The sequence below is a fragment of the Equus quagga genome, chromosome 1 (assembly GCF_021613505.1).
Source record: "Equus quagga isolate Etosha38 chromosome 1, UCLA_HA_Equagga_1.0, whole genome shotgun sequence".
Classification (NCBI taxonomy): domain Eukaryota; kingdom Metazoa; phylum Chordata; class Mammalia; order Perissodactyla; family Equidae; genus Equus; species Equus quagga.
In genome coordinates this window covers 54415577-54436437 of record NC_060267.1, presented here as the reverse complement: position 1 = coordinate 54436437, position 20861 = coordinate 54415577, and the positions used below count along the sequence as shown (strand labels likewise).

Genomic DNA, 20861 nt, shown 5'->3' with positions numbered 1-20861 from the left:
TGCCTTTCTCCCCAGAGGCACAAAATAAAACAAATGCAGGAAGGAAACAATATGCTGGTGATTGGAAAATCCTTTCTCCAGACTCCTCTGACAAGCAATTCTGTGTCCTTGGCGCCTCCCCTCCCAATTTACGGTGACCTTGGGAATTAAGACAGTGCCTCACGCCCTGGTCCCAGGCTCTCCCCATGTGTCCTCCCCGGGCCCAGGAGCACTGGCGTCCATGGCCCTTGGGGGCGCAGGTAATGAGAGCTGCATGTATGCCCCCACCAGCATGGAGAGCACCCCTTCCCGCACTGGCACCTGCTGGAGTGTTCTGGTCTTGGGAGGCCTGAGGCTCCAGGCTGTTTCCTGTTGAGTGCTGACAAGTTCTGGAGTTTGGAGAAAAGATGCTTTCAAGCGTCATCCTCCCCCCAGCAAAGGGCAGTTCTCTGACCAGCTCAGAGAACAGAAACCTCCAGCGGAGGCTGGGACCATGGACTGTCAGCCTCCCTCTCAAGCAGTCCTTCCCAGTGCCTGCTGCTGCCCCGCAGCACTGAGCCCGCTTCCCCTGTGTGTTCACAGCTGTGTGCCCTCCGTGCGCGGTCTGTCCAGGGCCGTGAGCAGCACCTTGCCGGCTGGGGGCTCCGTCCTCCCGCTGCCAGCAGTGAGCTGGAGCCCACGGGCGGGAACGAGCTCTGGTGCTCCCCACGTGTCCCTTCTTCCCTGCGCCCCGCCCCCCCCCCACCCTGGGCCGCAAGGCGCTGGACTGGGAGAAAGTGCGGTTCTGCCCCCAGGGGCAGCCTGCTCCAGCAGGGCCAAGTGATCGATGTTTGTGGACTGGTGAGTGATCGCTCCTTCTTTACCCGGCTGGCAGGGGCTGTGTGTCACCCACTGCTCCTGGGCCTTTGGGCCGCACTTCATCCTGAGGGCCTTCTGGGGGCTGCTGCTCAGGCTTCCTTCCTTCCAGCAGCCTCAGTCCCACCTTGGGTCCCCTGGGGGGCTCTGAGCTGGCCACCACCTCCTTTTCCACTTCCCCACAGAGGGAGTAGGTCTGTGGGTCGGTTTGAGAAAGTGGAAGGGTGCTGGCACCTGAGAAAATGGGTCTGGGACCTGCTGTCATGTGAGGAGTCGGGAGGGCCTGGGAACGGGGTGCAGGGGGAGCGGGGGCCGGGGCGCATGCTCTACCAACCTTTCTCCTAGATGGAGGAGTGGTGTGGAGACCTGAGCTTTAAAGGGGCTGGGTCGGGAGAGCACAAGGCAGACACGCCCTCCCGGTTTCTAGGTGTGCTCCTTGCTTTCTAGGCGCCAGCTGTCTTGGGGACTGGGCCTGCTCTCGGCACCCCTGCCCTGGCCTTTGAAGCCCAGGGACAGACCCAGGTTCTCCCTGCCCCCAGGACTGTGTCCCCCTGAGTCCCACAGGTGCCTTGGTTGGAGTGAACCCCTGAGCAGGGCAGCCTTCCATGCCGAGGACAGGCCGGGCAGCCCAAGCAGATGGTCGGTGCTTCAGCAAAGCCGACCTCCTCCCCCGCCCCCACCCCTCCGGGTCAGAGGTCACCAGGCCCTTTGTGCAGCCAGCTGGGGGCCGTGACTGTTGGTGACTGGGCATTTACCCCATCCAGGGCCCTTAACCTTCTGGAGGGTGGCAAGGGGCTGTCCTCGAGGTCTTGTGGGGTCTCCCTCCTCACGGACTCTCCCATCCGCACACATCTGGAGAGCTTTAGAATGCAGGAGGTGTGTGACAGGACCCCTCTGCTGATGGGGGTCCTGGTGAGTTGGGGGGGGTGCTATGTCTCAGGTCCCTGCATGGTTTACTGGAGAGGAGCTGACTCTGCAAACATGGAATTTCAGAGCTTTATAACCTTGGAGACTTGCAGCTCCCAAACACAGCATCCCTGAAGTTTGGCCGTGTTGAAATGCTCTCCCCCACAACCATCTTAGGTAGAAAATAACCTTGTTCTGCAATAATCAAAATGTAACTGGGTTTTAGATATGCAAATGCTTTATGTCATGTTTATTTGGAGGAAGATGCAGCTCAGAAATATGAGTGTGATCTCCCTGTCACCTATGCAAGCTGGTGACATTGGGGGCTGCAAAGGGAAGCTGTGAAGACATTGGAGGCTTTGAGAGAAAGTGTGAGGTCATGACTGAGGAATCATGCTATTTGGCTTTAAATTATGCACAAGCACAATGTGAGCCAAAGCTCTTCTGTGGTCGCCAGCCAAGCCAATGGGAGCTTAGGCTGGATTACTAGAAGTATAGAGCTCAGGGTGTAGGAGGGGAGAGTGCTTTGTACTCTGTGCTGGTTCTTCCGTGGCTGAAATGACCTCATAGAGATGAGCAGTGGATGGTGACTCAGCTGAAAGATCTAAAAGCCCTTTAATCGGCGAGGAGAAGACATGGGGAAGGATGTTAGATATAGGCCTTCAAATATTTAAAGGCCTGCCAAACTTGTTTGTTGTGGGCTTCTTGGGCATAACTAGGACTGAGGCATATTAGCAACAGGGAAGTGGATTCTTGAGTTAATAAGAAAGAATTCTTGACTAATTAGATTTGTGAAAAACTGGAATGGAGTGTATTGTCCTGGGACCCTAGGGTGCCAAGCAGAGGCTGGACTGCCGGAGCCAGGGACGGTGCACACAAAAGAGACCTCTTGCTGAGCAGCCGCCTCTCACTCTGTGCTCTGATCCTCCTGCCTGCTGGGTTACTTCGACAGAGACATCTCTATGACTCTGCCTTCCCTTCCCTTCGTGCAGAGCTGAAGTGTTGTCTGGCCCTGCCCGCCTCGTGGCTGTGACAGTGAGTGAGCTGCAGGGGCCTGGTGGAGGTGAGGGGCGTCTGAAATAGGAAGCAGCAGCCCACTCCTAGCGCTGATGCATTGTCCCTTCTCCCTGTGATGAAGTTCTTGGCAGCTCAGCTTCTCCCAGGGCCAGGCAGGATCATTACTAGCCGGCACGTCGGGCTGTGAAATTAAAGTTGTTTTGGTTTTTTTATTCTCCACATCCACTAATTTATTAAATGCCATTAAATGTTCCGCTTGGCCTTGGCTTACAGAGAGCCTTGGGGAGTGCTGAGACCTAGAGTTTGAAAAGCTCCTGCAAAGCAAGTGGGGATGAGGTTGGTGGGGGTGATGGTAGGTAGGGGCCGGGTTGGGGGCTCTGCAGAGACACCTGAGGCAGTGGGGCTGAAACTAGCCACAGGGTGGGATGAGCTCTGAAGGGGGCTGGGGCAGGTCAAGCAGGGGATTTACAGGCCAATGAGGGGCTGGCGGGGGTGGGGCAGTTGGGAGTAACTTGGGGTACTGGGGGTGCTAGGAGTAGGGGAGAGTGGGTGCATGGGACTTCTTTTTCAGGTGGGTTTGTGTGTCTGGGTCTGATCCTGTTCCCAGGCTGCCACCTGCTCAGGCCCTCCCCACCCCTCCCATCCCCCCATCCTCCATCCCTCCATCCATCCATCCATCCATCCAACCATCCATCCACTGCACAGATAGTTCTGTATTCCAGGCTGGTAATATTCTGGGCCCTGCAGTGGAAGAGAAATAGATGACACACGAACCTGGCCCTGGGCATGCTGGTGTTTTCGTGAGGAAGGGCAGGTTCCAGATGTGCTGCTCTGGGCCCAGCCCTGGCACAGGAGGGCCCCCCCACGGAGGGCCACCCACACCGGGGAGAGACTCTTGGAGTTATGAGGGACTCAGGGAGTAGCTGTTCCTGTGCTCTAAGTGGCATAGAGCTCAGGAGGGAGGTTGGTGTGAAGGGGAAATTATGGGCCTCACCCCCAGAGAAATGGGATGCCTGCATGAAAAATACATAAGGACACATGGCAGAGGCATATATTAAAACTACAAATCAATGTGCTGACGACGAGGAAAAATGCCACGGGGATATTAGGCTAATTACAGCAGGCTTAATAAATGGGGTGAGTCTGGAGGACGTTCACTACGTGGCCATAACCTGGCTGGGCCTCAGTTTACCTGCTGTGTGTCTTGGGATGGGCTCGAGGGTGATGAGGAAGATCCTGAGACCCTCGGAAGGGCCCTGTGCCTTCTCCCTCCTGCGGGGTAAGCGAAGGGCCGGACAGGAGACACCTGTGGGAGGGAGACCCAAAGGCCGAGGGTGAGGACCTGCTCCAGGCTCTGGGGACATGGCAGTGAACAAGACGGACCCAAATCCCTGCCTTCCTCGAGAGCAAGGCCACGGGCAAGTGCCAGGGTAGGAGCTCGTGGCTGCACTTTTGGATGTGGATTTATCTGGAATCCTGAATCGAAAGTATTTAGAAATGCCCTCAGGTGTGGGAGGGAGTGGGCAGGTGGTCGGGTGGTCCCTGGGCCTGCCCTGCTTGAAGAGGGGCGCCCACCAGGCCTGGACCACACGGGGGCTGGTGACCCCAGGGCAGTCGGTGCTAGCCTTGGCTGGGTCCTGGTTGCTGGCATCTCTTCCTGCCTGTCGGTCATCTCAGCTGAGACAAGCCTCTGGTTTTGGAAGGGAATTTTCCCAATGCCACCAGCTAAGCTCTCAGGCACTGAGCTTTGGCCTTACTGCTCCAGGCCTTGCCTCCTTCCTGTGCTTGGCACCCTGTGCGTGGGGTGGCTCCCCCTCCCCCCATTCCTGCCTCACCCTCCCCTGCCCCTGCTCTGGCTTCAGAGGCCAGCGTCCTGTCCTCTTACTCTCTTGCCCAGGAAACCTTTTCTGCTGTCAACTCCTCCATCCTACTCATTGCCATGCACCAGGCATCACGCTCCTGGCTGCCCCGCCCTGGCCCTCACCAGGTCTCTGGTGGAGTCATCCCAGCTGTTTCCTCCTCTCCTGTTGTGTCGTCCCTCTCAGAGGCAGGACGCTGCCCCAGTCCTGTGGGAAATACCAGATTCTTTCTCTGATGGTGCCTTCTCAGGGAGCTGATAGCCAGAGGGTGGACATCTGGTGTGGGCATGAGGCTAGGGCAGGGTTTCACAACCTCTGTTGACATTTGGGGCGAGATAGTTCTTTCTTGTAGGGGGCTGTCCTGTGCATTGTAGGATGTTTAGCAGCATCCCTGGCCTCTGCTCACTAAGATACCAGTAGCACTCCCTCCCTAAGTTGTGACATCCCAGGTGTCTCCAAACATTGCCAAATGTCTCCTGTGGAGCAAAAGCGCTTCTGGCTGAGAACTGCTGGGCTTGGGGATGAGAGCAGCGTGTCTCCGGTCGGCTAAGCCGGTGCTGGAAGGGACCTGAGAAATTCTCTAGTCCAGGTTCCACGCTTTAAAGGGAATCGGGCCTCAGCTAAAGAATCTTAAGATCACACAGGGAGCAGCCTGATGAAAGAGGCATTTTAGAAAAAGGGCTTAGGCAGCTCTGTGTATGCAGTGTGGGCTGAAAACAGGCCTGGGGCAGGCCGGGGATGTGGCTGGGATCTGGCGTGAGGCAGGGGCTGAGCGGGGGTCTTGGGGCCTCTCACCTGTGGCCGGGGCTCAGTGGGCGCTTGCAGGCCCTCGGAGCGGTGGTCCGGAAGGGGCTCTGCCCCAAAAGCCAGGAAACCAGGTTCAGGGCCCCGGCTGGTGTGTGGCAGCTGCCTGTCCTCTCAGTGCCCTTGTCTGTAACTTAGGGCCTGACGTTTGTGTTTTCTGCTGTCTGGGGCCTCTGCCGGTTCTGGGTCATCTGAGGTGGGAACAGAGGATCCTTCTCAGCAGGAGCCCCCTGAGGCCGTGGAGGAGTGGCAGTGGGTGTGCAGGGGCCTCTGCGCTCAGCAGACCTCTATAAGGCGGGGGCCCTGCTGGGGGTGGGGCAGGGAGGGGGCCTTTGAGAGGATAGGCTGCTGTGGGGCTGCCCTGCCTGTGGACAGCAGACATCCCTGAGCTCTACCCTGGGGCAGGGTGGGGCCTCAGACGGAAAGCCAGAGGAGGGCAGATGTGGGGGTGGGGTCACAGGCTGGGTTTTGGGAAGCCTGCAGCCAAATCAGAGAGCGTGGAGTGTGGAGTCAGAGGACCAATTCTGAGAGATGACAGCTCCTGGGACTGTCTGAACTGCTGAGATTTTCCCAGGCAGAGGCTCCTTGACCCCACAGCAGTTCCCCCCAGGAGGGAATGGACAATAGAGGCACAGAGGGGCCCCTGTGTGAACTGGCTTCTGGGGAAAGCTGTGCTCTGAGAACTTTCCCAGGCTCAGGGGCGTCTCAGGTGCCCTGGTGTCTCTAGCTGCACGGGGCGGGGCATCCTGCTCTCCAGGGCCCCATGGCCTGCTGTACCTGTGGGAGTGACCTGGTGGCAGCGGGTTTTCCTCTTACTCATCCCAGAGTCTGACTTTTAGAGCCATACCTCTTCAGCACGAAGATCATGCTGGTATGATTCCATGGTATGATTAATGGAAGAAAAATTGAGACGGCAGCACAGAAACGGACCCGCTGAAGAAAGTCAGAGTGACAAGTGGATGAAAGTATGAGGCCCCACTGGGGAACCCCGAGCTTCTGACCCGGCCTGGGGCGCCACCTCCTGGTGGAAGGGGGTGGTGGCACCCGTTCCCCCTGCAAAGCTGGTAGCTGCCCCACTGCGTGGATGCCCCGGGCCCGAGTGTCCCAACCTCAGGAGCCTTGACCTCGTTCCACCTGGGGCTGCTGCAGGGCTAGGAGGCGCAGGACCACTCCCACAGTGTGGGACCCCGGCAGCTGCTCCGCTTACCTGACTCTCCCCACAGCTCCTCAGAGGGCTCTGGTTTAGTAATACGTAGAGATGCCCACACTCCTTTCATGCCCAGTCTGGACCACCTTTCTGTTTCCCCATTTGTCAAAATCCTACTCCTTCTTTAAAGCCCAGCGAGCCCTGTCAGTGCCACCTTCCAAACCTACCTCGAATAGACCGTTTCTGTCCATGACCGCCTGGTGTGAGCCGCCAGGTCGCCCCTCATCATGGCAGTGGCTCTGCCTTTGCCCTCCGATGGTCCGCTCTCCGAACGGCAGCCAGAGTGACCCACTGGAAACGTGGATCATGTCATTCCTGTGTCCCGGGGCTCCCCCTCACACAAGATCAACACCCACATTCTTCTCATCCGATGCCTGCAAGGTCCCCGCCACTTGTCACCTTCTTGACTGTCACAGCCACATGGGCAGCTTGCTCCTCCTGGCCAGCCAGGCTCATTCCCACCTCAGGGTGTGCTGTTCCCTCTATCTAGAACATTCTTCCCTCAGATATTTATGTGGCTCACTTTCCTCCTTTTTGGGTCCCTACTCAAATACCGCCTGTCCAAGATTCCTCCCCTGACCACTCTGTCACTTTCTGACTCCTTGCCGGCCTTATTTTTCTTCATGCACGCCCCAGCACCTGAAATCCCACCATATGTTTGCTTATGGAATGACTGCGTCCCTTCTGGGAATCCCCTCTCCAAGAGGGCGGGTCTTCGCTGGCCATTTACCGAGTCTCCCAGCACTCAACCTCAGAACGGGCCTGGCACTTCCCAAGGGGGTGTCTGTGGACTAAGTGAGGGGAGGAAATGCGCCTCCTGGGGGCCCTCTGCCTCCCCCACCCTTGCGTGCATGCACATGGCCAACTGCTCTCAGCCTGCCTGTGGGGCTGCCTGGTCTGCTCCGGAGCAGGAGCAGCACAGCCCCCAGGCATGGGGACTGGGAGTGCCTCTTAGAGAACAGCGCCGGGTAGGCTGCCCCTCTCATTGATCTCTTCCATTTAAATTCTCCCAACACCCCAGAAGGAGGGTGAGAGTATTCTCATTTGGCCTAAAGGGAGATTGCAAGGTCCCAACCAGCATGAGCTGGAGCTGGGTGTCAGATCTACTGTCTATGCGTCTCAAGCCCTCACCTCTGCACTTTCACCCTCCATGGAGTGTTCTTGTCCTCCACCCGTCCTTGAGGGACTGCCTCCAACTGGCCTCTCGGACCAGGACAGCAATTGCTGCCTCTGAACTCCTGGACCATTTATTTGGCACCAGTGTATACTGCCTGGAGTAGATTTTGTTCTTTTATTGCTCTCATGCAGCCTGAGCAGAGGCTCCGGAAGGCAGGTCTGTGAAGTGGTCATAGCTCTTTTGGCATAGGATGCTGCTGCTGTGGGTACTCAATAAATACTGGTTGACTGATTGATTGGCTCCTCAGACTCAGCGCACTTCTCCTGAGCTGCCGGAGGGCGGGGGAGTATCCGCTCTGTGGAGCATAAACTAAGGCAGCTTCGGGATCTGCAGCCTGGGACAGGGGCTTCTCCAGGCCAGCCCAGGGGTGGCGCAGCCCCAGGGTGCCGTTGAGGAGAGCCCGTGTTCAGCCGCGGTGCCAGCTGCTGACTTGCTTGGATCGGTGGCGGCGGCAGTGATGGACTCCCACATCCTGCACATCGGCCAGCCCCCAGCCAGCCCAGTGGGCTCTTCTGTGTTTCCATCTGTGGGAATTCATTCCTCAGGCTCCTGAGGACAGCGGGCAAATTGTCCCTCTGGTCAGGCCAAGGACACAGTTGCCAGAAGTCTGGCTCTGAGAAACTGGACTCCAAGATTCTCTTCCCAACCCCAGAGAGCAGTCCCTAGGCAGGGTCTCTCCCTGACCAGCGTGCGCCCCTCCCCCGGACTCCCTCCTGGATGCGGGCCTCTCCTCTGCCAGGTGGAAGAGCCATGAGCACACGTGTGCGGGAGCTGTTACACGTGTGTGCCTGTGTCTTACTTGACGTGGTCCTCAGAGTGACCCAGGAGGTCCATGAAGCTCATGGAACCCCGTTTGCCAAATGGGGAGACAGAGAGGCAGAGGAGTTGTCAAGGCCACACAGCCGACTGATGGGGCCATGACCGCATCTGACCAGGAGCCGGGCTCACCCTTTCTGTGCCTCACAGTTGGGGTGGGACCATGCCATCGAGTTCCACAGAGATGGGCACGGGCCAGGGCCACTCTAACAGGCTTTCCTCTCTCTCCAGCTCTGTGGCTGTGGGCTGCTCGGAGTGGGCATTTGGCTCTCCGTGTCCCAAGGCAACTTTGCCACCTTCTCCCCCAGCTTCCCGTCGCTGTCTGCAGCCAACCTAGTCATCGCCATAGGCACCATTGTCATGGTGACGGGCTTCCTCGGCTGCCTGGGGGCCATCAAGGAGAACAAGTGCCTCCTCCTCAGTGTAAGTTGGACCCCACATCCCCACCCTCTGAGCTCTAGATCCCCTTACATTTGGGCCATTGAGGCTGGCAAGGCCTGGGAACATCAGCCAACTGAGTGACCAACCTGAGCCCTTCCATGTTGCTTCTAGAATGTTCTTTGCTTGACCACTGCCCTCTTCCTCATGACTGACTATCCCTGTCCAAGTTGTCCCTCCCACTCCTTGGTTGGCCATCTACTTCCTTTCCCTCCCCTTCCTATCTGGGACCCGCACCCCTCGGAAGCCCTGTCTGTGTGCCACCTGTCCCCTGCCTCCCCACTGTCCTTCTGGTTGCACCCTGTCCTCGCCATGACCACTACCCCATGCCCATGCCTGGACTTCTCTTTCCAGTTTTTCGTCGTCCTGTTGATCATCCTTCTAGCAGAGCTGATCTTACTGATCCTCTTCTTTGTCTACATGGACAAGGTAAGCCCTCCAGGAAGGGAGGGGGCGATTGGGATTTCATTGCCTTTGGGTTGGGTCAGGGCGAGCCGGAGGGAGGAAAGGAGGACGGAAGCAGGAGAGCTAGGAAAGGCCCAGATGAACGGTTCTGGTGGGGCAGCCTGGGGAAGCTGAGTTTGAGGGGAGTGAGGACGTTCATTACCTGTGTGGTCTTAGGAAGTGGCGTCCCGAGGGATGCAATAGGCTGCCTCTGGCATTAGCGAGCTCCCTGTCACTGGGAGGATTCAAGCATAGCTGTGTTGAGTATTTGGAGAAGGGATTCAGACCCCATGAGGTGGTTGGGCCGGGTGGTTTGATGTAGCCCGTTGGAAACAGAGGAACTTCCCAGGTGATGCTGTGTGTAGGGCTACCAGTGGAGGGTAGCTGTGTTTCCTCTCCCAGAGCCCTTTGAGGATAGGGCGGCTGCTCCCAGGCTGCACCGCGGGGTTCAGGAGGCTGATGCGGGGCCCCCTGGCAGCCTCACCAGGGGACTATTCCTAGTCCAGGTGGAGACGACTCTTACTGCTGCCAGCAGGAGTCCCGGCAAGGCGCTCAGTCCCTGGGACACAGCAGGCTGTTCTGGGACACTGCGCCCCGCAACTATGTAGCTGTCTATTCCTCCGCTTCTTGAAGTAGTTGCCCAGGCCACACTGAAAGGCAGAGTCATTGTTAGGATTAGAAACAATAATTCCTTTGCACTTGTGAAACAGAAGAAATAATAATAATATTGAGCGATCCCCCTGTTCTTCCCTCTTTATAAGGATTATTTCTTTTAATTCTCCCAGCAATGCCAGAGGTAGATACTATTATTCCAATATTGCAGATAAAGCAGAGGTGAGAGAGGGTAAGGTACTTGCTAGCGAGGGTGGACCTAAGATCAAAATGACTGATCTGCCAGCCTCTGGTTCCCAGGGTGTATTATGACAGGGGCACATGGGGGAAGAGGTTGTGGGTGGGGTGGCAGAGTGGCCTGTGGGGCTGGCTGGTCCTGGGACCAAGGGAGTCGAGGCCCTCTGTCTGTCTCTGCCTCTGGGTGCTGCAGCCCTGGGAGGCAGTGGGTGGACCTCCCCTGCCCCGGCCTCCACCCCCAGGTGGGGCAGGGCCCCCATCTGGAAGAGCTGTGGCCGACAGCCCCAGTGGACCGGGGCAAGTTGGGAGAGGGGCTGTGTCCTGGTCCCAGCCGCCCTGAAGTCCGTTCTCCCCCCGGCAGGTGAGTGAGAATGCCAAGAAGGACCTGAAGGAGGGCCTGCTGCTGTACAACACGGAGAACAACGTGGGGCTGAAGAACGCCTGGAACATCATCCAGGCTGAGGTGAGGCTGGGCAGCACAGGGCAGGCGGGGAGCAGGGGCGGCTCGGGCTCCACCCAGCTGACCAAATTGGGCACCGGTGCTTCCTGGATTTTGACCAAGAGCTGCTGGGTCAGGCACCAGGCAGTGGGATGCAGCTGAGAGCACGGGGAGGCAGGCACAGGAGGGGGAGCAGGACCTGGATGCAGGAGGTCCCTTTCCTGAAGCTTTTCCTGAAGCTCTGGCATGAATGACAGAATTTATTTTAGCAACGCATTCATTTCTTCATCACGACTTGGGCAAGGAGGCTCTGTTTAAGAGGAAAACAGTCAGTTTAGCCCGGACACCCCACATTAAGCCCTGGGGAGGGGCTGGCAGCCAGCGTGGAATGATCCACAAAGCACAGAGCCAGAGGGGCTGGTGGGCGAGCAGAGGGCTGAGTGCCCCTGTGCCGTGTCCAGGGCCCGGCTCAGGGGTGGGCGGCATCACCTTCTCTTCTCCGGCCTCCAGGAAGGAGCTATCACTTACTTCCCCTGTGGGCCTGCTGATGCCCAAAGAAGGGACAAGAAGAAGGCCTTTGTCTCCTCCGCTGGACTCCAGGGGGGCAGCTTTTGTGGGGCCAGGGTTGGCCTGGGAGGGGAAGGCCCAGAGGAGGATGGCGGGCCGTGGCGCGTGTGACCCTGTGCACCCCACCTGCAGATGCGTTGCTGTGGTGTCACCGACTACACAGACTGGTACCCGGTGCTGGGCGAGAACACAGTGCCCGACCGCTGCTGCATGGAGAACTCCCAGGGCTGTGGGCGCAACAGCACCACCCCGCTGTGGAAGACGGTGAGGCTGCAGGCGCCTCTGTGCTGGACGGGCTGGCAGGAGGATGCCTACGGGGAGGGTGGCCTGGGACACCAAGGAATTGGTCTAATGAGGGGTAGGGTGGGGAGCACACAGGAGTGGAGACAAAAGGCAGGTGGAAAATGGGGGCCTGAACCCCCAGTAGGGAGAGTCAGAGGGTAGAGGGTTGAATGGGGTCTGAGGCTGTGTGAGGCCTTGTAGGGGGAACCCTGGATGGGGTGGGGCCTGCTCATAGGCAGGAGGGACAGGGCTGAGGGTCAGGAAGGGACGGGAGGAGAGAGCAGGGTCAGGGCTGAGGATTAGGGAGGGATGGGAGGAGAGAGCAGGGAGGGGCAGGGCTGAGGGGAGAGTGGGAGTGCTGGGCAGGAGGGGCTCACGGGCACACCAGCACCTTAACCTTGTGGTCCTCGCTCCCCAGGGCTGCTATGACAAGGTGAAGATATGGTTCGATGACAACAAGCATGTGCTTGGCACGGTGGGGATGTGCATCCTTGTCATGCAGGTAAGAGGGCCGCCGGAGCTCCCTGTACCCTTGCTGGCCCCGGGCCAGAGGAGGAAGCCCAATCCTGGGACTTAGATCACCACCCCAGCGGCCTGACTCCAGAGCTTTCCTGCTCTGCCCGAGCCCTTCTCTCTTGATGCCTGTCCCACCCTGCAGGCACCGTGGGGCACTGCTTCCTTGGCTCCCTCTGAGCCTTGGGCCTGGAGCTGGCATCGCATCAAGCCCCCGTGTGGGTTTGCTTGTGAACACACCTGTCCCCACTCCATGGGGACATTCACTTTGTGACGGAACTGAATGAAAACTGAGTCCTCAGGTGCTGATTGTGAGCACAGGATCGTGGGCCAGACTGCACGAGCGCTGTCCCGGCCACACCACCTGTGAGACATGTGTGGCCTGGGCAGGGTGCTCGGCTTCTGCGCCCTCAGTCCCACGTTGGTGTGATGGGCAAGGCGGCCGTGCCACTTCTGAGCACTGAGTGTGATGCGCCTCAAGGTGCAGAGCAGGCCGGGTGCAGAGGAGGTACCCAGTCCACGGCCGCTGTTATTCACAAGCATTGAATGAACAGCTGTCCTTCGCAAGGCCAAGCACAGACGACGGAGCGGGCCGAGGAGGGGTCCCTGCCTCCCTTCTTGAAGATGAGGCCAGCACAGCTTGCTAGGAGCAGGAGCCCCCTTTCTGGGGAGGAACATTTCCTGGGCTCCCTCCTTCGCCCGCTTAGGTATGGCTCCTGCTCCTGGTGAGTGGGAGCCTGCAGTGCCTGATTCCTCTTGGAGCACTTGAACTTGAATGGTTGGTCCATGGGAAGATGGTCGACATCCTTCATGGCGTCATCTTTCTTACCCTGCACTCTTGGCCTGGGGGCCTGAGCATGTCTGATTTATCTAAGTGCTTTCAAGCTTAGCGGAGGAGCCGCGATCGTTCTCAGAGCTGCGATGTGAGATGCGCTTACAGAGCAGATTCTGTTCGGTACCGGGAAGGGGACCCATCTCAGGGATGCCTGTGGTCAGGCTGGACTCGAACGCTGAGGCCAGGCTCAGCAGCCATGGTCTCCTCCAGTTATGCCCACACCTTGAGTGCAAGAGCCATGAGGGGCACGCAGTGTCTCCTGGTCACCTGCTTTATGGCGTGTGCCTGTGGCCCACTGTCTGTGGCGACCCTGAGGCCACAGGCTGGCTTCCTCCTGCCCCTGCACTGCTCTGAGTCACCATCCCCTGCAGGATTCGGGAGTTGAGGAATCACAAATGAGCATTAATGTCATCCTACACACAGCAGCATTGGTAGGACACGTCCACTGTGGCCAAAGACATATTTTGATGTATTCCAGGACCACACAGAAATGACTTGGCAGGGTTTTGTCACGTTCCCACCAGCCTCCTCCCCCTCCTCCTTGGCAGCTGCTGTGCAGGGGCAGGGCCGTTGTGCGTCAGCCCTCTCCAGGGCGCTCTAAAGTGGGCAGGGTCCCGAGCCCCAGAGAGGCTCCAGGACAGTCTGTACAAACGGCTCTGAGGGGCTGACTCCTTGTGTGTGTCCCCCTCCATCCACCATTGTTTTCATTCCGCCAACGTGTCCAGCACACGACTGGTTGTCCCCACTTGCTCTAGGGGCCCCACGTCAGAACCCTGGCCGTGGGGCTTCCATCTGAGGCCCTCTCCCCATGTCTTTCAGATCCTGGGCATGGCCTTCTCCATGACCCTCTGCCAGCACATCCACAGGACCGGGAAGAAGTACGCCGCCTGAGGGGCCGGCGGGAGCGCCCAGCCCCGCCGCACACGGCCGGGAGGAAGATTGGAGCTTTGTGTTGCCTGCCGCACTCGGACTGCTGACCCCATCCCCCCAGCCCGCCCGCCCGCGCTGCTGTGGGTGGAGGGCCGGGGGAGGAGGCCCGCAGAGACCTTGGGGTGCTGGGGGCACCTGGATTCCTGCATCTGTGTATTTGCCAAAGAAGACAGGGTGGGCCGGGGGCATGCTCCAGGAGGCCCCCAGCACCGATGCATTTCTGCCCCTGCCCTTCCTCACGCCGACCCTTAGTCCCCATGTTGGGTGCAGGGCACAGCGCTCCCTCCTGGTGGAGAGACTGCCCAGCCGAGGTCGCTGGTATCCACAGCCCCCGTGGGAGAGCGGGAGAGCTGGTGGGGGCACCTGACCGCTCTAGGCCAGGCCCCCGGGAGCATCTTGCCCAGGCTTTTTATACCTTACAGTGTAACTTTTTTATTTTATTTTACTCTGATTACGATTATTCAGGAATATTATCTCAGCTAAGTTTAGGGTTAGCTTTCTGATTTATAACTTTGTACTGCATTGGTTTGTGTAACGGTTTGATTTTTCCTGAGGGTGGGGCTGGTAGGGAGAGTAGACGCTGTCCGGCTGCAGTCAGGACAAACCGCTGCGCACCAGCCAGGAGGCTCCAGGGGAGACGTGCCAGCCTTGGCTCGGACGCACTGAGGAGGGCCTGGTGTCCGGCATGGAACCTGGAAGAGGCGGCGGAGAGAGGGGAGCAGGAGGCAACGCAGGTGCACCTGCAGGGAGCCACGCGTTTGCTCACGCTGGCCCGAGAGGCAGGGCAGAGGGGTCCTCTGGGGGCAGGTGCTTTGCCAGGAATGCAGCAGCAGCTGTCATGGGTCCTTGCACTTCACTGAGGAGCAGTGTTTCTTTTTTCCCTTCTTCCTTCCTCCTGCCCTCTGCTGGCACGGAGGCTTCCCCTTCCACCCCAGGCGGGCGTTCCCGCGACAGGTTCTGCAAATCCAGATACTTTCACAGACATTCCTGCTAGAAACTCTCGGACAAATACCTCTCTAGTTCAGATGCTGCTCACTTTCTCACATTGCTTCTGGAAGGGGAAGCAGTCCTTACATTTTGCTGCTCAGACAGTGGCAGAGGACCCGTGACCGTCAGGAGGGGAAGGTGGAACGGTGCCCATGATCATTCCAGCCAGATTCCCTGAGGGGAAGATGTCCATCTGGGTCCCGGGACCCTCATCTCCTTCCTTGGGGTTCACTGATGCTGAGGTGGGTGGCGATCACATCCTCTGTGACCCCAAGGAGAAGTACAGAAACCGTAAGAGAGGTCAGACTGGGTCCTGCTACAGTGGCCCCAGGAAGAAGGCAGCCTGAGTCACGGCGTGGGAGATGAACAGTGGGGTGGGTATTCAACTACAGCAGGGTGACCCCACCAAAACTTATGCTGGTCTAGTTGAACATTCTGCAGTGAAATAAAAAAAAGTCAAGAGTCCACGGGACTGAACTTGCCGAGGTTACCCACTAGTTGGCTAGGATCCAGAGTGGGGCAGCTGCTTTCTCCTGCACCACTTGGCTTATCACCTTGATTTCCTCCCGGGCCCACGCCTCCTCTCCAGCCTCCACCTGTCTGTCCAGGGGCCCCCCAGCCAGCACAGCTCCTCTGCTCACCTAAGTACAGTGCAGTTGGGACCAGGAGTAGGGAACTTTTGGTGTGTTTAGGATTCATGATTTTGGGGGATGGGGAGTGGGAGTAGGGTGGTCTCAGCAAGTTGGACAGAGAAGACCACCTCCCTGAGATGGGAGTGGTGGTGCTGCTGGGAAGGTCGGTCCTTGGGTAGGGCGAGGCATGGGCAAGCACACGTGTGAGCAGAACTGCCTTCCTGGGCCGTCTGGCCCCATCTTCCTGGTAAAGAGCTCTGGCTGCCTGCCCAGAGCCCCAAACTGCAGAGTGTGGAGCAGACGTGCCACCATGCCACTGCAGAGAGGCCCTTGGCCAACAAGCATTCGAGTGCACGGTGGGACCTGGTGCAAAATGAGTGTGCGCTGTGTGTGGAGGTGGGTTGGTTTATGCCTATCAATGCAATTTTTAATTTTTGTTAAAATCAACAGCAAAGCCTAGCACCTTGGGGAGTGTACAGCCTCCCTGGCAATCTGTTTCTGGCGCTTCAGGGGCATCCTCTGGTCCTGGAGCCCTGGCCACAGGCTGCCCCCCTCCCTGGCTCGTCTATCTGCAGAGCCTCGTTCACCGCTCCCAGAAAACGGCCTTCCTGCCTCACCCAGTGCTTGGCTCTTCCGTCATTTGGCCAAGTCTACCGTCATTTGGCCAAGTCTACACTGGGCGGAAGGCTCCATGCATGGGGATGTAGGGGGTGTGGGGAATGTGGGGGTGCTCTTCCAAGCTCCTTGCCCACCCTGCAGAGCCATCCCCACCCCACACAGAAGGCCACGCCGTGTGATGGCGGTGATGGTGGCCCAGCGTCTGCTTAGTTTCTCCCGCCGGGTCCCACTGGGGCGGATTAGCTGAATTCCCTCCCCCGGCTTCGGTAGTTCAGTCGGCTCTGACTCAGAAGGTCACGGTCTGTGGACCACGTTGCAGAATGCCTGCCGTGGACGCAGCAGCCATCCTGCAGGGGAGCTGGGCAAGCAGGGGGAGTGCTGCCCCGGGGGGGCTGCAGCGGGCGTGGAGGGGTGTCTCACCTGCACCCCAGCCGGTGCGCTGACAGCCCCCCGCCAGCACCAGCCCACATCTTGGGCTCGCTCTGGAAGTGCTGCTGACCCCCTGCCCCCCATGCATGTGTTCTGGTTTGACTTGGAACTGGCTGACTGTCCCACCTTGCTTTGGTGGCCAAAGAGCAGTCCAGGTGGATGCAAGTGACTGTCCCCGCCTCTCCCGCCCCCTGCCCACCCACTGGTGGAGGTGCTAGCTAGCAGGGACCTGGCACAGGACGGAGCTGGGGTCAGGTGCTTGGGCTCACTCTTTGTCGCTCAGCCCTTGGAGTCTGGCCTCTCCTGTTCCATTTCCCGTCTCCGTCACGACGAGGCAGTCGTCCAGGGTGTGCCGGCCTCCCTGCCCTGGACGAGCCTCTGAGGGGCGGGCCTCGGGCCCTGCCCACCCCCTGCCCACCGGCGCCGCAGGGACAGAGGGGAGTGGGGAACACGCTTGTTGGTTTCAACGCACTTTTCTGCTTGCGATGCCCTGTCTGTGCGCTTCCTTCATCCTGGTCCTGGCTTTATTGAACGCCATGTTTTTAGCATGTTTTTAAATAAAAACTGATAAGTGTCAAAAGCACAAGCAGGCTGTCTCGTGGTTTGTTTGTGTTCACTGAGCCACGATTGACTTATTTCATGCAGTGGGTGGTGTGAGGGATCCCAAGAGAACCAGGCACCCGTGCTACTCTTGGTCTAAGCCGCCCCTCTTCTCGGGCACCCCATCTCCTCTTCTCCAGCCCAGGTTACAGCTCTGCTGGGCGGGGAGGGGCTCTCTGTGGGCATCTGAGGAATCCTAACACCCCCTTTGCCTGGTGACCAGATGCAGCCTTGGTCAGGAGCCAGTCCAAGTGTGAGCCCTCTGGGTGAGAGAGCGACTCCCACCTGGGTGTCTGTCACCACCACCAACGGCTATCGCGGGCCAGGCCGAGGGCGCTGGGGGCAGGGGCAAGCAGCGCCATCCATGGCTTCCTGTGGGCAGGGGCTGTAGGTTGTAGGCACAGTCTCCCCGATCCTGCTGACGTTCCTGGGGTTCACGTGAGCCTGCTGTCTCTTCCAGGAGTGAGGGGACTTCACAGGGTGACTTGGCCTGGGCGGCACCCACTTGGGGTGGCTCTGAGATGGCCTCGAGGAGGGCATGGAAGCACAGAGTTGGGATGAGACGGGCAGCAGCACAGGAGGGAGGCGTTTAAAACCACGCGTGCTGCTGATTTTGCCTTCTTCCCGCAGTGTACTCTCCCAGGTCCCGCGGTCAGGGTTCTGGTCTGTGGGTTTTCCTCCGCTGTCACAGTCACAGGGACAAGCTGCAGGCGAGCGGAGCTCTGACGTTCTCCTCACCCTGGGCTGTTGCTGTACCGTGGGCCCCGCTGGGCGCAGGCAACAGTGAATGCGCAGCGTGGGTCCGCGTCGGGGGCATCTCTAAACCCTTCACGTGTGGAGGTCTGTCTCCCTCCCTCGTCCTCAAGGGAGTGGCCGGGTTGGCTCCGCATCGTCCCAGAGCATCAACCTTTGTGACCTCGTCCTGCTGCCGCTGTCCCAAAGCCACCAGAGACTTGCTGAGGATTGAGGAGTCCGAGGTGACCCTCTGTCGAAGGTCCAGCGGGCATGGGGTCCCTGGGAGCCTCCCCAAGAATTACCAGATGGGACCTTGTGGCTCTGGGGTCGGGAGTTGGTCATGGCTGAGGGGCTGGCCCTCTATCATGCACTGAGGACCGGCCGGGTCACAGGACTGTGGTGGAGGCCACCTCCCCAGCCTGTGCTCCCTTTCACCCCTGCCCTCCAGGCTGTGGCCACAGCTGTTGGGATGCCCCCAGGGTTGCTGTGCTGTCTGCTTCTGGGGGACAGAGTGAAGTCTCTTGGCTCACAGGGCGATGGAAGGCACTGACCTCTCTGTTAGCTCGGGGCTCTGGTCAAATGAGCTAAGCCGTGAGGGCAGGCCGCCCTGGCTTGGCAGGAGAGGGGACGTTCGTATCAGGACAGGGCAGGGCGTCGTTCTTCCCTGGGACTGCTAATGACTAGGCTGGAACCTTTGGGGAATGACTAGGCTGGAGCCTTTGGGGATTGGTGCTGGGCTCTTCAGCCCATGGGAGGGGGTGGCAGAGCTGACCCAGGGGGCCCCTCTGTTGCTCCCCCATTCTTGTGTGATGTGGTGGGAGAGCCACCTCCCCACTGGTGCTCAGCAAAGGGCAAGCGAGAAAGGATGGTTTACGAGCAGCAGCAGCAGCAAGTTACCCATACGAGAACTCCCTCAAAACGGCCAGCACTGGGGTCTGCAGAGACAGGACATTCAGTCACTCAAAGACCTACTGGAAGCTCACTTGTGCCAAGCAGCTTGAATACAATGGAGAATGGCCCAGGGCCAGTCCTTGTGCTCGCAGAGGGGCGGCAGAGGGCAAACGGGATTGAAGCTCAGGGCTCTGGGAGCGATGTCCGCAGGATGGGAGAGGCACTGACCCCGAATTGGGGAAGGTGAGGCCCCCTAGGGGAGGTGATGTCAAAGCTGAGAGCTGAAGACAGGAGTTCACCCGGCAAGGAGTGGAAGGTGTGTGCTGTCAGTGTTGGAGCTGGCGCACAGAGGGTGAAGTGGGTGTCTGGAGAGAGTGGCAGCCGCCAGACCTCAACCTGGGAAGCCAGGTTAAAGTGTGTGTACTTTAAGCTAAGTGCAATGGGAGCCCGCTGAACGGTCTGAAGCCTACTGTGATGGGCTAGATCTGCCCTTGAGAGCCATCACTCTGGCTGCAGGGTGGAGAATGGTTAGAGGGGACAGGCTGGATGCTGGCACGTCAGGGAGAGGCTGCCTCAGTGATGTAGGTGAGATGATGGAGCCCGCAGGGAAGCGCAGTGGGGTGAAGGAAAAAACCTACAGATTTGAAAGCCACACAGGGAATGGACAAGCCTTGGTGACGAATTAGATTTATTGGGGGGAGAAGGAGCATTCTTGCCATTCATCTGGCGTGACGTCCCTCACCCTGGACAGGTGGATGACTCGTTTGCCCTGAATGGAGGATGAGTGTATTTTCTGGGCGCGTGCTCCTGTGCAGGGGATGGGCAGAGACCAGCCTGGTGTCGTGAAATCTCTCCTGTCGTTTGTATTGTGCTTCCCAGCCTGTCGGTGCTTTCCTATACGTTAGCTAGGCTTCTCCTGACCACAACCACTTTATCGGCTGTCACTGTGCCTGAAGCTTCTCCATCACACACGCACCATGTCTGGGTGGGAGGGGCGCGGGTTTGGGAGTTGGAGGGTCTTGGGTGAATTCCCACTCTGCACTTGGTGTCCATGCGAGTGTTGGGTGGTCCTGGAACTTGTCTTGGTTTTGTCTTCTGCAAAATGAGGATAATACCTATTTTAGAGATTTGCTGTGAGGATGAAGGACAAGCATGTATGTAAACACATCCAGCTTATTCCTGGACCAGCGTAGGTGCTTGGCAAGAAAGTGGTCAAATCTGGGTCCTCAGGAGTCCCCAAGGAGGAGCATCCCCTGAAAGCTGGGGACACAGGGGAGTGATCTAGAAAGGGGAATTGGCGTATGGAGCGGGGAGTGAGCTGTTGAAAGGAGGTGTGAGGGCTTAGCGGGCAAGCTCCCCCGACGGGTCAGTTTTGCTCTGGCCTGGCCCAGTAGCAGCATTCAATAATCCACAGAAGCAAGAGGGAAGTCAGATTAAATGAATGTCATTTTGGACACAAGAATATTGGCATTGCAATGGTCCCATCTTAAAGCATTCAGCAAAGATCGGGAGGCTATTGATTCAGCCATCTCGTTTCTGCTGGGTTTAATGACGCCGTGGAAATGGACTACTGTGTCTCCTTAAGGTAACAAGAATAAGAACACTTCGCAGGGCACGCTGGGGCCAGGCCCTCGGGTTGAAGCGGCCTGGCTGGACTCTCCCCTCGCGGCCCTAGAGACTGCCAGATGGCTGAGAGCCAGCGGGGGCAAGCCTGGGGCGCCACCCAGCTTCCCTTGGTGTCTGTTTATGCGGAGGAGAGCAGGGGACTGGCAGAGCAAGGCCACCCGGTGGGCTGGGGCTGGGGCTAGTGGGTGGAGCCTGTTGCCCCGAGATTTTTCTTCTGGCAGCTGCAGAGTTCGGGGACCCAGCCGCACCCAATGTCAGGAGCAGGGCGACCCAGTGTGTGGACAGGGCGAGCCTGTGTTTCCTCATGCAACGGCATCAGGAAGCTCCTTGCCCTTAGGCGCCCTCCTCCCGCCCAACTCTCTCCCACTAGATCCCTGCAATCCCAATACGTTCTCAATACATTTCTTTTCTCTGGAAAGAGACCCC

The 20861-nt window shown here is 58.6% G+C and overlaps 1 protein-coding gene across 2 annotated transcripts in view; it reads left to right on the top strand.

The window, feature by feature from the left end:
• Positions 1–14439, top strand: part of TSPAN9 (tetraspanin 9) — a 189074-nt gene extending 174635 nt beyond the window's left edge. For both annotated transcript variants that reach the window (XM_046681300.1, XM_046681290.1), the window contains 6 exons: positions 8852–9043; positions 9413–9487; positions 10713–10814; positions 11490–11621; positions 12058–12141; positions 13807–14439. In XM_046681300.1, the coding sequence (XP_046537256.1) occupies positions 8852–9043; positions 9413–9487; positions 10713–10814; positions 11490–11621; positions 12058–12141; positions 13807–13878 (657 nt within the window). In that variant the 3' untranslated portion in view covers positions 13879–14439. The remainder of the gene's footprint in view (positions 1–8851; positions 9044–9412; positions 9488–10712; positions 10815–11489; positions 11622–12057; positions 12142–13806) is intronic.
• Positions 14440–20861: the final 6422 nt, after the last annotated feature.